This window comes from Pelophylax lessonae (assembly GCF_965119305.1).
Source record: "Pelophylax lessonae genome assembly, chromosome: 12".
In the NCBI taxonomy this organism is placed as follows: Eukaryota; Metazoa; Chordata; class Amphibia; order Anura; family Ranidae; genus Pelophylax; species Pelophylax lessonae.
Genome location: NC_138779.1, coordinates 212,113,680 through 212,132,158, shown reverse-complemented (window position 1 = coordinate 212,132,158; position 18,479 = coordinate 212,113,680). Strand labels below are relative to the sequence as shown.

The following is an 18,479-nucleotide window of genomic DNA, read 5'->3' as shown; positions in this document are numbered from 1 at the left end:
TGCAGTATCATGAGTACAAGGGCTCATGTCAAGGGGCCTGACCTGAGGGGGGCCACCCCTGCTAGTAGGACAGTCAGTGGATGGGTGTCAGCAGAGGAAGAGAAAGAGGATACTAGGCAGAGTATCCTGAAGAGAATTAGTGTTCACAAAGTCGTCTTGAGAATAAGAGACTTAATCTACATTCATCCAAGTGGCAGGATGAATCAACAGCCTGGCTGTTTCACACCTATAGTGCAGCAGAGAGGATAGGAGTCCTCAATCACTGTGAATAGTTAAAGTTGGAGTATCCCACTATTTCCTTCTCCTACCCCCAATCTAAAATAAACAACAAAAACAACCAAATACCCCTGGATTCATTATTGGAGCGTGAGCCAAGGAAAATCAAGGACTGGTCTTTACTTATGGTGGGGGAACCTACAGAGTGAATATTCAGCAGTTCCTACGGGGGCAGTGCTACACCAGTTATATTGTGTACTTTTAGGAAAGAATCCAGGCATTTTTGAAAGCAAGCTATTGAGCTGGTCAGAACCACCTCTGGAGAGAGTCTATTCCACATTTTCACAGCTTTTACTGTGAAGAAACCTTTCCGTATCTGGAGACAAAATCTCTTTTCCTCTAGGAGTAAAGAGTGCCCCTTTGTCCTCTGTAATGACCTTAACCGGTTAACGACCGCCCGCCGCAGTTATACTGCGGCAGGCAGCCGCTCCCAGGCGAATCGGCGTACATGTACGACACTCTCGGGAGGCTAGGGGGCTAGCGTGCGCCATCGGCGGTGCCCTTCCACCCCTGCTCATCAGCGGGAAAGCCGATTGCCGCCTGACACCCGTGATCGTTCCCTGCTGAGAGAGAGAAGGATGGTCGGCTGTTGTAATCACAGCTGACCGTTCTCCCTGAAATGATCACAGAGCTCATGTGATCCTTCTATATAGGATCATAGGTCTCTATGGTCATTTCAGAAGCCACGCCCCCCACAGTTAGAATCACTCCCCTAGGCTCACACTTAACCCTTTGATCACCCCTGGGTTAACCCCTTCCCTGCCAGTGTCATTATTACAGTAACAGTGCATATTTTTAGCACTGATTACTGTAGTAATGTCACTGGTCCCCCCAAAAGTGTAAAAAATGTCAGTTAGGGGTTCGATCTGTCGCCCACAATGTCGCAGTCCCGCAAAAAATCAAAGATCACCGCCATTACTAGTAAAAAATAAAAACAATAAAAATGACATAAATCTTTCCCGTAGTTAGTAGACGCGATAACTTTTGTTCAAATCAATCAAAATACACTTATTGCAATTTTTTTACCAAAAATATGTAGCAGAAAACAAATTGGCCTAAAATGTTAAAAAATTTAGATTTTTTAAAATTTTTTTGGAGAATGTCATATAGCAGAATGTGAAAAATATTGTTTTTTTTTTTTCAAAATTGTCGCTCTCTTTTTGTTTATAGCGCAAAAAATAAAAATCTATTTGTATCTTATCTACAATAGTTTTTTTTAAAAAAAGTTGGTTTATAATTGTTTTATAATAAAATAAAATAAAATGTGGTTTATAAAATACAATTACCGTATATACTCGAGTATAAGCTGACTTTTTCAGCATGTTTTTTTAATGCTGACAAAAGCCCCCCTCGGCTTACACTCGAGTCCCAGTCTCACTTACCTTTTCCCCGGTCAGTGCGCATGCACCGCCGCCGCTCAGGAAAGCCCGTACATGTTCGGCTATTCCCGGGCAGACGGCGCATGCGCGGTGACGGGTTGGCGCCGAGCGGTGCCATTTTTAAATGAGATTCTCCTTTACCATGCCCGCAGCACTGCATCTCCTTAGTGCCATGCCCTTTTGTTTCCTTTACATGTTATATGAGTGAAGAAAGGAGGCCCCAAAAAAGCATGATCCATGACAATGGAGGGCAATAAATTGGCGTGAGTTGCTGGGCTGAGGGGTGTGCAGCACAGAGGTGGTGGAGTTCTCTGGTGTCTCTTCCTTCACCATGTAACTTTAATCTCATCTGACCATCTGCTATCACTATTTTTTATATATTCTTTGGAGCACTTTACAGTGGAGGAGGACTGTTTAAGTTGATTACACTAGGAGTGATTTATATTGACAGTGGAAGTGGACTGTTTTGATTTATTTCACTTCACTTGGAGTTATCTGTGGTGCACTATTGTATATTTTGTGCATGTTATTTTGTCACATTTAACACATATATATACTGTATATATATGTGCAGCTAGTGGGATTATATATTCCCTATTGTTGAAATTACAAAGATTAACCACTTCTGGACCGAAAGGATTTGCCCCCTTAATGACCAGGCCATTTTTTGCGATTCGGCCCTGTGTTAATTTAACGGACAATTGTGCGGTCATGTGATGCTGAACCCAAATAAAATTGATGTCCTATTTGTCAAATAGAGCTTTCTTTTAGTGTTATTTGATCACCTGTGCGATTTTTATTTTTTGCGCTATAAACAAAAAAAGAGCGACAATTCTGAAAATAAAAACAATTTTTTTCACTTTCTGCTATATAACATCCCCCCCCCCAAAAAAAAATAAAAAAATCCAATTTTTTTAACATTTTAGGCCAATTTGGTTTCTGCTACATAAAAAAATCACAATAAGTGTATTTTGAATGGATTGCGCAAAAGTTATTGCATCTACTAACTACGGGAAAGATTTATGTAATTTTTATTGTTTTTTTTTACTAGTAATGGCAGCGATCTGCGATTTTTTGTGGAATGGCGACATTGCGGTGGACATATCAGACCCCTAAATTACATTTTGGACACTTTTGGGGGGGACCAGTGACATTACTACAGTAATCAGTGCTAAAAATATGCACTGTTACTCTTAATAATGATATTGGCAGGGAAGGGGTTAACCTAGGGGTGATCAAGGGGTTAAGTGTGAGCCTAGGGGCGTGTTTCTAACTGTATGGGGGAGGGGCTTGTGAAATGATCATAGGGACCTGTAAACCTATATAGAAGGATCACAGGTGCTCTGTGATCATTTTAGAGAGAAGAACGGTCGGCTGTGTTTACAACAGCTGACTCTCCTTCTCTCTCAGTGGGGAGAGATTGTGGGTGGCCAGTGGCAATCAGAGCCGCCTGGTGCATCGGAGTCCCCGCTGCCGAGTGGGGGTGGCGGCATGCGCTTGCCCCCTAGCAGCAGGCGTGCGACCGACATAGGGCTACGTCGGTTCACGCAGGAGGGTCTGCCTGCCGCAGTATAACTGCGGTGGGCGGTCCGGAAGAAGTTAATATGTTCTGTAGCAAGTCCAATATATTTATCCCACGTGTGTCTATATGAAGCTCACATAGCCAATGCCTTTTGAGGCTTAATCTTCCTTAAGGGCAGCATAATGGACCTTCAAATAAAAAATTTAATTAAGAATTACAAGAAGATATACGGTATATACACAAGAAGAGAGCTTTCATGTTTTTGCTCCCATGTCACTGCTGTGTCCATATTACAGTGTCCTATACACCCTAGTAGGCTTATCTGGAATAAGCATTAAATGGAAGGATCACTTCATATACAGTTGTGGTGAGGGTGCAGAAGATGGGAACTTTTCCCACAGGGGTCATTGACAGCAGTAGGAACCATCCTTGAATCAAAATCTCATTTGCTGCACACAAAAAAAACCTGAGGGATACTGTATATTTCGGCATTTATTTACCCTGTAATTTACTAATAATTTAAATTGTAAAGATGCATCACTATTTATAATTGATGAGGAATGAGACTTATAGAAATTTATCTTGACCAACCATAAAATATGGAGGAAGAGAAAATTGGGTTGGGGATTTTTAAGGTGCAAGAAGAACCAAAAGGACATTTTTTTTTATATAAAAATACAAATTTTAAATTTGTATTTTTATTTTTTATTTCCTTTTGGTTCTTCTGGCACCTTAAAAATCCCCAACCCAATTTTCTCTTCCTCCATATTTTATGGTTGGTCCAGATACATTTCTATTTTCCTAAATTTGGGATGTGGTGCCTTTAGGCTTTATTTCCAGACAAAAATTCTTACTCTGAGACTTAGTGTAGTTCTCTTATTCTTTTTAAAGATTGAAACATTGCAGTGATTTTATGGAATTCTGAGAATACAGATGGATCTGCATGTATTACCTGCACTTCTTCTCATCCACTTGGGTATGTTAATCCTTTAAATAAAAGTTTTAAAAACGATTTTATCTACCAGATTCTTTCAGGCAAAGTGACACATTTGGGGTAGTAGAGGCAGAACCAATCTTGGAGGAGGGTTTCTTTGATTGGACCGTGCCAATTTTTTCTCTTAACCCTAAAATACCTATTTAAATCTGAAGAGTTTTGGTATTTTCTAACAAAATTTTAACTGCACTTTTGAATTTTTGCATGTAGCTGTGCAGAAAAATGTGGGACTGCCAAAAGATAGATATTTTTTGTTTGCTACATAGAGCACAATTAATTTCACATTTGCAGGGGCCAAGCTTAGCACTACTCAATTTAAGCAAACTTTCCTTTAATTTTTCTAAATTTAATAGATGGTAAAAAAATAAAACATAAAATATGGTAGGTGCAAATGTTTCGAAATTTGTATCATGAATGTAACATTCTCTTTGCTTGAGATCAGCTCATCGTTTTACAATAAATTTTAGATCTGTTGAGCTTGCTTTTTTCTAAAAATATGATTCCAAGTCTAACAGATTCTACTGTTGATCTTTGTCAAATAAATAAATATAGAGAACTTAAAGAAATGCTACAGAGAGCAAAATGAATTCAACTTTTGCAGGGGCCAAGATGATTAGCACTGCCATATTTTAGCAAATGTCACTTTAATTGTTTTAATGTAATAGATGGCAAAACATAAATAAATATAGAGAATTTAAAGAAATGCTACAGAGAGCAAAATTATTTCAACTTTTGCAGGGGCCAAGAGTGGCACAGACATATTTTAGCAAATGTCCCTTTAATTGTTTTAATTTGATATATAGCAAAAAAAAAAAAACATAAAATCTGGTAGGTGCAAATGTTTTGAAATTCGTATCACGAATGTAACATTCTCTTTGCTTGAGATAAGCTCATAGTTTTACAAATAACTTTCAGATCTGTTGGATTTGCTTTTTAAAAAAAAATACGATTCCAAGTCTACCAGATTCTACTGCTGATCTTTGTCTAAATACATAAATAAATAAATATAGAGAACTTAAAGAAATGCTAACAAAATTTTCATCGCACTTTTGAATGTTTGCCTGTAGCTGTGCAGAAAAATGTGGGACTGCCAAAAGATAGATATTTTTGATTTGCTACATAGAGCAAAATTAATTTCACATTTCCAGGGGCCAAGCTTAGCACTACTCAATTTAAGCAAATGTTACTTTAATTTTTCTAAATGTAATAGATGGCAAAAAAATAAAACATAAAATCTGGTAGGTGCAATCGTTTTTAAATCCTATTAGGAATATAATATTCTCTTTGTTTGAGATCAGCTCATAGTTTTACAAAAACTTTCAGGTCTGTTGAGCTTGTTTTTTTACTAAAAATATGATTCCAAGTCTACCAGATTCTACTGTTGGTCTTTGTCTAAAAAAAAAAAATAATAAATAAATATAGAAAACTTAAATAAATGCTACAGAGAGCAAAATGAATTCAACTTTTGCAGGGGTCAAACTTAGCACTACTCAATTTAAGCAAATGTTACTTTAATTTTTCTAAATTTAATAGATGGCAAAAAAATAAAACATAAAATCTGGTAGGTGCAATCGTTTTTAAATCCTATTAGGAATATAATATTCTCTTTGTTTGAGATCAGCTCATAGTTTTACAAAACCTTTTGGGTCTGTTGAGCTTGCTTTTTACTAAAAATATGATTCCAAGTCTACCAGATTCTACTGTTGGTCTTTGTCTAAAAAAAAAAATAATAAATAAATATAGAAAACTTAAATAAATGCTACAGAGAGCAAAATGAATTCAACTTTTGCAGGGGTCAAACTTAGCACTACTCAATTTAAGCAAACGTTGCTTTCATTTTTCTAAATTTAATAGATGGTAAAAAATTAAAACATGAAATCTGGTAGGTGCAATAGTTTTTAAGTCCTGCCATTAATGTAATATTCTCTTTGGTTGAGATCAGCTCATAGTTTTACAAAAACTTTCAGGTCTGTTGAGCTTGCTTTTTTCTAAAAATATGATTCCAAGTCTACCAGATTCTACTGTTGGTCTTTGTCTAAATAAATAAATATAGAGAACTTAAAGAAATGCTACAGAGAGAAAAATTAATTCAACTTTTGCAGGGGCCAAGATAAGCACTGCCATATTTTAGCAAATGTCCCTTTTAATTGTCTTAATTTAATATATGGCAAAACAATAAAACATAAAATATGGTAGGTGCAATAGTTTTTAAATCCTATCATGAATGTAATATTCTCTTTGTTTGAGGTCAGCTCAACATTTTCAACGTTTTCCAAAAACTTTTAGGTCTGTTGAGCTTGCTTTTTTCAAAAAATATGATTCCAAGTCTACCAGATTCTACTGCTGGTATTTGTGTAAATAAATAAATATAGAGAACTTAAAGAAATACAGAGAGCAAAATTAATTCAACCTTTTAAGGGGCCAAGATTGGCATTGCCATATTTTAACAAATGCCCCTTTAATTGTTTTAATTTTAAAGATGGCAAAATAATTAAACATAAAATCTGTTAGGTGCAAACGTTTTGAAATTCCTATCAAACATTCTCTTTGCTTGAGATCAGCTAATAGATTTACAATAACTTTTAGATCTGTTGAGCTTGCTTTTTTCTAAAAATTTGAATCCACTCTTTGTCTAAAGACTTAAAATGAATGAATAAATATGAAGAATTTAAAGAAATCAATGTATACCAGCATCTACATATTGGTGCCATCAAACTGTTTGTCTAAAGACTTAAAATGAATGAATAAATTTCGAGAATTTAAAGAAATCAATGTATACCAGCATATAAAAATTGTTGCCATCAAACTGTTTCAAAACCAAAACTTTAAACATCAATTTAAGTGTTAAAAACTCTTTGATTTATTGCACAATAGATCATGTTTTCTTAAAAACATCAGCTATAGTTTTAAATCTTCCCATTTTCGAAGGATTCATTAGGAAAAGGCTAAATAGCACTGAAGTAAATGTCTGTGAATTGTTTTGAATTACTTTTTATTTGACTGAGCAAAAGGTGTTTTTAGTAGGAAAAGTCATCAACATTTTTGAAAAAATCTAACCAAATATATTTTTCTCATTTTAAGTTCTAGGTGTCTCTTTTAGTCAGACAACATCTGGAGGTAAGATTTAATGAGACCAGTAAGACAAATAAATTTGAACAAAAAAAAAAGTTATGTTATAACATTTATGTCAAACATTGTCATGTTTTGTCAAATATTATGAAACTGCAAACAGAGCTAAAAAAAATGTAAGGGCCCTTTCACACACGGAGTCCGTCAGACGGACTCCATTTTTCTCAGCGGGGGATCGATCCGCTGATCCCTGCTGAGCAGTAGGATGACAGCTGTGTCTCTGCGCTGTGTGCTGAGACACAGCTGTCAGATCCCCATGCATCTCTATGGGGAAATCGGATGGGAACGGACCATCTGTCCGTTCTCATCCAATTCCACCCGATCCGCTGAACAGATGGAAAATAGGGTTTCCATCCGTCCAGATTTGACGGTTCAGATTGGATGTCAGCGGACATGTCTCCCCATAGAGAGGCATGGGTTGACCGTTCAGATCCGCCAAAAAAATAGAAAGGCGGATCTGAACGGTCCGCCTGTGTGAAAGGGGCCTCAGACTAAAAATTCTATAAACTTTGTTTTATTTTAATAGTAAATAATAAATAGTTTAACATTATTTTCATAGAAGCTCTATTATTTTGTTCTTCTTAAATTTGTATTTCTTACTGTAAAAGATATAACAATAAATTGGGGATTATGTGCTCAGCTACACACACAGCTCACCTACTAGGGCCTAAAACACTTACTTTTAATTTTCCAAAATGTAAAATGTTACTTTTATTCCATAGATTTACAATTTTGCTTTTCCTTTAATGTCTATAGGTAAGCCACAAGCAGGTATTTAAAGCAGTGCAAACCAGGAAAGAGATTATCTTATTATGACCTTTGTGACCTTTGTCACCTTGTGACCTTTGGCCAAGCCTACTTCATGACAGGGTTTCTGTGTTCACAGCTTCCTGGAGGTGTTACATACCAGCAGGCCATTGTTATGAATAAATCAAAAGTCGCTGCTATAACTGGATTCAGCAAACTTCAGAAAAGCAGAATGCCAGTGAGACTGTCGCATGTTGCTATACAGTGGCAGGTCACAAAAGTTTGGCCAACTGAAGTAGCTTTTTTTTTCCTGAGTCATTTTTAGTACAAAACCTATTGTTTTCTTACAATTTCTATTGTGAATGCAATCATTAAGAGGGTTGCATGGCAATCCCACTCATCGCATATATAATACTGAAGAAAGCATAATGATATATCATCAACGTAACCATGCCAATATACCAATGTCCACATCATGGAGGAGATATACAAGACATTGCAAGACAGAGAATGTTGGGGCAGAAATAATAATAATACCCCACTACACTCAATAAAACCCACTCCCCAATAGTGTAGCCACCATTGTAAAATACTTACCCTGCCTTGCTATAGAAAAAAAATCTGGACGAAATTCGAACTGAAATCATTTTTAAATTTGAATAGTTTTCAAATTCAAATGCGATTTGAAATTAATTTGAAAAGTTTTCAATTTGTTTTCCAATTTCCAAAGAGAATAAATAGAATAGAAATTAAAGCAAAATAATATAAAAAATAAAGTAGAATAGAATATAATAGAATAAAAAAAATAGAATAAAATAGAAAGAATATAACCATCTTCTGAAATTCAAATTTCAAATAGAATACATTTGAATTCAAATACATAGGAAAATAATAGAATAGAAAAGAATGGAATAGAAAAAAAAGAATAGACTATAATAAAAAGAATAGAACAAAAAGAATATAACCATTTCCCAAAATTCTAATTTTAAATAGAATAAATTTGAATTTGAATAGAAAAGCATATAATAAAATAGAATAGAATAGAATAGAAAATAATAGAATAGAATAGAATAAACAAATAGAAAAAGAAGAGAATTCTAAATACAATATAATAGAATAGAACCATTTTCCAAAATTCAAATAGAATCAATTCAAATTTGAATAGAATCTAAAAGAATAGATTAGAATATGAAGAGGGTTATATTCTTTCTATCCTATTCTATTCTGCTGTTTTCTATTCTATTCTAATCTATTCTTTTACATTCTATTCAAATTCGAGTTGATTATATTTGAATTTTGGGAAATAGTTAAATTCTTTCTATTCTATTCTATTTGGTTCTATTGTTTTTTGAATTATATTCTTTTGGTTTTCTATTTTTTTCTGTTTGAATTTTAAAATATGGTTACATTCTTTCTATTTTATTTTATTCTTTATCTATTCTATTCTGTTCTTTTATTTTCTATTCTATTTCGTTCTGTTTTACTCTATTATATTCTACTCTTTTATTTTCTGTTATATTTTTTTTCTATTCTATTCTGTACTTTTCTAGTCTTTTCTTTTATCCTTCTTTCAATTTTATTGTCTTTGAAAATTGGAAAACAAATCGAAAACGTTTGCCGTTTTTTACTTTGTAAGGAAACATGACTTTCTAATGTCTAAGAAGAATTTCTTTAGATTCTATTGTATTCATTTACTATATATCAAATCCTATTTTAATGTACATAACATTTTCTAAATTGCTTTCGTAATGGTAATTCTTTATGGTGCGCCTTTTGTGTATCTTGCCGTAACACAGTACATTTTTATATGAACCATTATACCATATAGTTTTTTCATTAACTAAGCTTTACAGAGCAGCGGTTATTGAGCCCTTAATATAAAAAAATTCTTGACATTCTAATGCTAGAATGTCTTACATACAGTATCTCACAAAAGTGAGTACACACCTCAGATTTTTGTAAATATTTTATTGTATCTTTTCATGTGGCAACACTGAAGAAATGACGCTTTGCTAAAAAAAAGAATTGTCCCTCTACATAAAGATGGCCTAGGCTATAAGAAGATTGCCAAGACCCTGAAACTGAGCTGCAGCACAGTGGCCAAGACCATACAACTGTTTAACAGAACAGGTTCCACTCAGAACAGGCCTCGCCATGGTTGACCAAAGGAGTTGAGAGCACGTGCTCAGCGTCATATCCAGAGGTTGTCTTTGGGAAATAGACGTATGAGTGCTGCCAGCATTGCTGCAGAGGTTGAAGGGGCGAGGGGTCAGCCTGTCAGTGCTCAGACCATACGCCGCACACTGCATCAAATTGGTCTGCATGTCTGTCGTCCCAGAAGGAAGCCTCTTCTTAAGATGATGCAAAAGAAAGCCCGCAAACAGTTTTCTAAAGACAAGCAGACTAAGAACATGGATTACTGGAACCATCTCCTGTGGTCTGATGAGACCAAAATAAACATATTTAGTTCAGATGGTGTCAAGCGTGTGAGGTGGCACCCAGGTGAGGAGTACAAAGACAAGTGTGTCTTGCCTACAGTCAAGCATGGTGGTGGGAGTGTCATGGACTGGGGCTGCATGAGTTCTGCCAGCACTGGGGAGCTACGGTTCATTGAGGGAACCATGAATGCCAACATGTACTGTGACATACTGAAGCAGAGCATGATCCCCTCCCTTCAGAGATTGGGCCGCAGGGCAGTATTCCAACATGATAACGACCCCAAACACACCTCCAAGACAACCACTGCCTTGCTAAAGAAGCTGAGGATAAAGGTGATGGACTGGCCAAGCATTTCTCCAGACCTAAACTCTACTGAGCATCTGTGGGGCATCCTGAAGTGGAAGGTGGAGGAGTGCAAGGTCTCTAACATCCACCAGCTCTGTGATGTCATCATGGAGGAGGGGAAGAGGACTCCAGTGGTAGCCTGTGAAGCTCTGGTGAACTCTGTGCCCAAGAGGGTTAAGGCAGTGCTGGAAAATAATGGTGGCCAGACAAATTATTGACACTTTGAAAATTTTTACTTAGAAGTGTACTTAATTTTTTTGCCAGCGGTTTAGACATTAATGGCTGTGTGTTGAGTTATTTTGAGGGGACAGCAAATTTACACTGTTATACAAGCTGTACACTCACTACTTTACATTGTAGCAAAGTGTCATTTCTTCAGTGTTGTCACATGAAAAGATAGAATAAACTATTTACAAAAATGTGAGGGGTGTGCTCACTTTTGTAAGATACTGTATATATATATATATATATATATATATATGTATATATATATATATATATATATATATATATATATACACACACACACACACACTTTCAGGTAAATTTGGTAGGGTAGGGTAGGGTAGGGTAGGGTAGGGTAGGGTAGGGTAGGGTAGGGTAGGGTAGGGTAGGGTAGAGTAGAGTAGAGTAGAGTAGAGTAGAGTAGAGTAGAGTAGAGTAGAGTAGAGTAGAGTAGAGTAGAGTAGAGTAGAGTAGAGTAGAGTAGAGTAGAGTAGAGTAGAGTAGAGTAGAGTAGAGTAGAGTAGAGTAGAGTGAGACTGTTCACAGGGAGTTCTCACTTAGCTTAGTGAGTATTAAAAACAAGTAAAGGCAAACAATATGCAAAAAAGCGCAGTACAAAGAGACAGTACATACTGTATATGGGAGCTGTTTTATCTGTCAAAGTATTTCTATTCCTATCCCTCTTATTCTGAAAATTACACAGCCCTGCCACATAGTATAGCCCCCCCCCCCTTCTCAGACATTTTAAATACAAATCCTATTCTTTTCTCCTTGCAATCTGTTTTGCAAATGCCATCAACAAAGGGGGTTACACATTAATTGTAGCTCTACTGCAATCAAGTAATACAACTAAATCATGTTCCTTCTTCAGGCTGTGAATGAACAATGAAGAAGAAGCAGCAGACTGATATGCTCATCTCTCTGTAACTTTGCTCTATTCTCCTTTCTGCATGTTCCTTATTAGCATATGATCAATGCAACACAACTGATTGGATCATTAGACTGCTTCTCCCTCTGCCTTTCTGAGCTCTGTTGTAGATAAATTGCAATAGGCTGATACTAATTCAAAACCTGGTTCTCTCCCTGCTTGCTTTAAAAAAATAAATAAAACAAATGTAAGGATTTACAGCCGTTTTACTAACTTTTGAACTCACTGCAAAGTATTTTTTCACATCCTTTACATTAACCTCTTCAATACCGGGCACTTTCACCCCCTTCCTGCCCAGGCCATTTTTCAGCTTTCAGCGCTGTCACATTTTGAATGACAATTGCACGGTCATGCAACACTGTACACAAATGAAATTCGTATCATCTTTTTTACACAAATAAAGCTTTCATTTGGAGGTATTTAATCACCCCTGGGTAGTTTGTTCTTTGCTAAAATAATAAAAAAATACGGAACATTTTGGAAAAAAATTTTTTTTCTCAGTTTCTGTCAGTAAATTTTGTAAATGAGTAAATTATTATCCTTTACTAACACCCACTGATGAGGCAGCACTTATGGGCACTGATTAGGTGGCATTAATGAGGAGGCACTAATATGTGGCACTAATGATCACTAATAAGCGACACTGATGAGCATTGATAGGCGACACTGATGGACACTAATGGGTGGCACTGATGGGCACTGATAGGCGGCACTTATTGGCTATGATAGGCAGCACGGATAGGTGGCACTGATGGGCGTTAATTGGCAGCACTGATTGACAATGATGGGTGGCACTGATGAGCAGGCACTGATGGGCACTAAAAGGCAGCACTGACTGGCATCACTGATGGGCACTGATTGGTGTGACTGATAGACATTGATTGGTGTCACTGATGGGCTCTGACTGGTTTCACTGATGGGCAGCACTTATGGGCACTGAGGTGCAGCACTGATGAGCAGGCACTAGTGGGCACTAAAAGGTAGCACTGACTGGCATCACTGATGGGCACTGATTGGTGCCACTGATGGGCACTAACTGGTTTCACTGATGGGCACTGCTGTGGCTGCACTGATAATCTGGGCACTGATGACCAGTGCCCTGGTTATATGTACAGGTCTCCCCTGTGAGGAGATGCCGCTGATCGGCTTTCCTCGCCTCACACTCTGTCAGTGTGAGACAAGGAAAGCCGAAAAATGGAACTTCCTCATTTACATGTGACCGGCTGTGATTGGACACAGCCAATCACATGGATAAAGAGCCGCGTCATCCACCCTCTTCCACGGGAGCGTGATCACCATGGGACTGGGCTGGCGTCATATGACGTTGGCCCAGAACAAGAGGAGATGCCACCCGCTGTTATTTTACTATATAGTAGGTGGTTTCCATTTTTAATATGATTTAATTTGTGGCTGTAAGGGATTTTATATTTCTTTATTTCAGATCTCCTCTACCCATATGGACCCGTTATTGACATTATCAACCCAAAAATAGATGATGGAGGATCTCTAGTAATAATTCTTGCCAGAAACATCCCACTTTTTGGAAGTTATTACTCTTATCTGTATGTGAGTATATTGCTGGAACAAAATCTTTTTCTACATACATTTTCTATTTCCAAAATGTGTTTATAAAAAAAAATATATATATATACACATACAGTATATGTCATTTCAAAATCAGGCTCCAACTATAGGTTAACTATAGACTTAATGTGCACACTCACCACCCTCTATTAACAAATTAGGTTCCCTTCCTGATAAGTCTACATTAACCTTCCTAGCGGTATTCCCGAGTGTGGCTCGGGGTTAAATTTCAGTGCCAAAAGGACGGATGATCGCTGGATCCTGGTAGAGAGGTTACTTTCCTTGTCACCGGGATCTAGCGATGTATCCCGGCGGTTTGTGGCGGCGGATCTTCCTCCCGATCCTCTGTGTGCCCCGGCTTCTGTCTCCTGCGACGTGACGTTCGCAGGGGGGTGGAACCGGTGGCAAATTCAAATGTAAAACACACCAAACACACTGATACAATGCAAAATAAAATAAATTCACATTAGTATGCCCCCCAGTGCCCTTTCCTGCAGTTTTATTGTACTATATATATATATATATATATATATACGTATGTATATATATATATATATATATATATATATATATATATATATATATATATATACGTATGTATATATATATATATATATATATATATATATATATATATATATATATATATATATATATATATATATATTTATATATATATACGTATATATATATATATATATTGTGACAGGAAGTCAGGTAAATCTGTGGGTGTTGTCACAGACGGGAGATACATTTCTGCCATGTTTCGACAATTCACCAATTACTATCAGGTGTCGGCTGCGGAGGTAGCCAGAAAGGTTTAAGGACTTTGGAAAGCTTCAGCTATTCAGAATGAGGCAATTAAGGCCTCTATAATTTATCCAGAGGATAACTACTGATTGCTGCATCCTGAGGCTTTGTGCGTTAAGGAGAGCAGTGAGCTGAGAGACTTCTGAAGGTGAGGTGGTGTTGACTTTTTCTGTGTGAAAAGAAAATAAATAGACTATTGGTTTTCTGCTGTATGACCAGCAGTGTCTGCCCAGCAGTAGGTTGGGACAGACACCATAGGTAGGTTCCTGTGTTGTGAAGGTAGACGCCCCAAGTGGCCAGGGTTTATTTTATGTTTGTTTGATTTATGCTGTTTGGATGCTTTCATTTGTTTCCAGCAAATTGGAAGAATAAACCATAGACCGTTGTTTTCAACCACTCCACGGCTGTCTCTCTGTGTAGCGAACCCACCCAAGGGGTCATCCACACCCGCTACCGAGCCAGCCCCTTACAATGTATATATACTGTATATATATATATATATATATATACACACGTAAATTTATATATAAATATATATATATATAGAAACATAGAATGTGTCAGCAGATAAGAACCATTTGGCCCATCTAGTCTGCCCAATATATCTGAATCCTATGAATAGTCCCTGGCCCTATCTTATATGAAGGATAGCCTTATGCCTATCCCATGCATGCTTAAACTCCTTCACTGTATTTGCAGCTACCACTTCTGCAGGAAGGTTATTCCATGCATCCACTACTCTCTCAGTAAAGTAATACTTCCTCATATTACTTTTAAACCTTTGCCCCTCTAATTTAAAACTGTGTCCTCTTGTGGTAGTTTTTCTTCTTTTAAATATGCTCTCCTCCTTTACCGAGTTGATTCCCTTTATGTATTTAAAAGTTTCTATCACATCCCCTCTGTCTCTTCTTTCTTCCAAGCTATACATGTTAAGGTCCCTTAACCTTTCCTGGTAAGTTTTTTCCTGCAATCCATGTACTAGTTTAGTAGCTCTTCTCTGAACTCTCTCTAGAGTATCTATATCCTTCTGGAGATATGGCCTCCAGTACTGCGCACAATACTCCAAGTGAGGTCTCACCAGTGTTCTGTACAGCGGCATAAGCACTTCTCTCTTTCTACTGCTTATACCTCTTATTTCCTACTTATTTCGTGCTGCTCTATTACATTGTCTTCCCACCTTTAAGTCTTCTGAAATAATTACTCCTAAATCCCTTTCCTCAGATACTGAGGTCAGGACTGTGTCAAATATTCTATATTCTGCCCTTGGGTTTTTACGCCCCAGGTGCATTATCTTGCACTTATCCACATTAAATTTCAGTTGCCAGAGTTCTGACCATTCTTCTAGTTTTCCTAAATCCTTTTCCATTTGGCGTCTCCCTCCAGGAACATCAACCCTGTTACATATCTTTGTGTCATCAGCAAAAAGACAAACCTTACCATCGAGGCCTTTTGCAATATCACTTATGAAGATATTAAACAAAATTGGTCCCAGTACAGATCCCTGAGGTACCCCACTGGTAACATGACCTTGTTCTGAATGTTCTCCATTGACTACAACCCTTTGTTGTCTGTCACTCAGCCACTGCCTAATCCACTCAACAATATGGGAGTCCATGCTCAATGACTGCAGTTTATTGATATACATGTGTATTTATTTATTTATTTATATATATATATATATATATATATATATATATATATATATATATATACACACGTGTATATATATATATATATATATATATATATATATATATATATATACACATATATACATATATATATATATATATATATATATATATATATATATACAGTATATACATACATACTTTAACTTATTTATAGTTATTTAATATATTATAATTTATGATTTTGTGTTTCAAACTTTATCATACCCGAGATGTTATAAAGAAGAACGCACAGTAAAAAAAAATCATATGTAAATAGTTGGTTTGGACTGCTCATTCTTAAGAATTACATGAAAAATAATGGTACCGCTTTCAGCACCTAAAATCCAAAAGAATCATACCGCCAGGGAGGTTAAAGAAATATGGTTTTGTTTTTCTCAATCTTCTTCACAGGTGAATAATACTGGTCTGTTCCTTTTTTTTTAAAAATTAGGTGTCATTCCTCAAAAACTATACAACGCTACATGTGGCTAAAACTGTTTTCTTCTCAATTTTATCCTTCACAGGTGAATAATAATGGTCTGTTATCATTTGACTCACCAATCAGCCAATATACACCACAAGCTCTTCCTGTTGCTTTTGGAATCCCGTTCCTGGCTATCTTCTGGGCTGATATAAATAATGCGGTAGCGGGTGATATATATTACCGTGAGAGCACCGATCCCTCTCTTCTGTCCCGGGCCACCTCCGATATCAGAACTTACTTCCATGCTGTGAATTTTACAGCTCAGTGGGTGTTTGTAGCCACATGGCACAGAGTTGCGTATTTTGGATCTTTAACAACCAAGGTGAGGTTATTACCATGATGCTTTTCTTAAGCTGAAACAATGGCTGTTTTATAACCTTAAAAATGTCTTTCATAGGTTTATACTTGAACAATTATTTTCTGTATTTACAGGTGAACACATTTCAGGCTGTCCTGAGCACTGATGGCAATCAGACCTTCCTTCTGTACAATTATGAAGATATTCAGTGGCCAAGTATGAGTTTGGATAATTACTCCCAGGATGGATATTTAGCATTGGTGAGCAGGTCTCTTTATTCCTGAATTACACGTTTTGGAATTAACTCAGGAATTTGAAAGAAGTGTCAATTCATGATCTAAGCACTATAAAGAAACAAAGTTGCAAACTGTGATCACTTGGCTTTGTTTGTCTACAGAGCTATTCTTCACTATGTTAGCGATGGTATGGTTTTAAATTGCTTTTTGTTTTTGAATTCACTAGGGGATTTTAGTATGAGTTGGGATAATTACTCCCAAGATGGACGTTTAGCTTTGGTGAGCAGATCTCTTTATTCCTGAACTACAAGTTTTTGAATCCACTCAGGACACTCCCTGCTGACACCACTGCTTGTGGAAGAGAATTTCATTCCTTACTGCTCTGACAGTAAAAAACCCTTTAAAGGTTAAACCGCTTCTCTTCCAACTTTAGTGAATGGCCGCGTGTCTTTTTAAATTCCCTTTCACTAAATAGTTTTTTCCCTTGGCTAGGGTCGCCAGTGTGGTATTTGTACATTGATATCATATCCCCTCTCAAGCGTCTCCTCTCCAGAGAGAATATGTTCAATGCTTGTAGTCTCTCCCCATAGCTTAGAACCTCCAGTCTCTTTATTAGCTTTCTTGCCCTTCTCTGGACTCTCTCCAGTTCAAGCACATCCTTCCTGAGGACTGGTGCCCACAACCGTTCGTTTTTTTGGCCCCAAATGCATTACTTTAAATGTTTCAACAATAAATCTCATTTGTCATGTAGTTGCCCACCCCATTATTTTGTTCAGGTCTTTTTGCAAGGTTCCCACAATGTGTAGAAGTTATTGCCCTGCTTATTTTAGAATCGTCCGCAAATACTGAGATTGTCGTACTGTGATCACATGACTTTGTTTATCTACTGAGCTATTGTGGACTATTATAGTGATGACATGGTTTTCATTTGCTTTGTGTTTTGAATTCACTAGGGTCTTTCAAAAAAGTATCATTTCATAAGCTAAGAACTGTAAAGAAACATATTTGGAAACTGTGATGACAATTATGATCACATAGCTTTGTTTATTAGTGGAGCCATTGTTCACCGTGTTAGGTATGACATCGTTGACAATTGCTTTGTTGATGAACAAACCCATGTAAACAGATCGTTGCTTTGCTTATAAACAAAGAGTTAGGGTTGGAATAAATGTAATACTACCCACAGCGCATATCTTGAAAACCAAATGATGCGATGTATGTGATGGGTGTTGTGTCAAATCAAAGTTATGCGAGGCTATAAAATTATTACAAAAGAACAATGGCTCTTAAACCCGTGATAGATAGCCTTTCAGCTACCTATCTGTATTGGGTAATTTGCATATACCCTTTCAGCATCCACCCTTATAAAGTGCTTAAACAGTGCATTATATGTGCAATCAATAGCAAGAA

General features: G+C 36.7%; 1 protein-coding gene across 1 annotated transcript in view; it reads left to right on the top strand.

The window, feature by feature from the left end:
• LOC309568353 (uncharacterized protein) overlaps positions 1-18,479 on the top strand; it is a gene marked incomplete at both ends in the record, with an annotated part of 123,557 nt that overhangs the window by 90,695 nt on the left and 14,383 nt on the right. Inside the window, 3 exons of the mRNA XM_082274016.1 lie at positions 13,426-13,550; positions 16,576-16,857; positions 16,968-17,093. Of these exons, the coding sequence (XP_082130142.1) occupies positions 13,426-13,550; positions 16,576-16,857; positions 16,968-17,093 (533 nt within the window). The remainder of the gene's footprint in view (positions 1-13,425; positions 13,551-16,575; positions 16,858-16,967; positions 17,094-18,479) is intronic.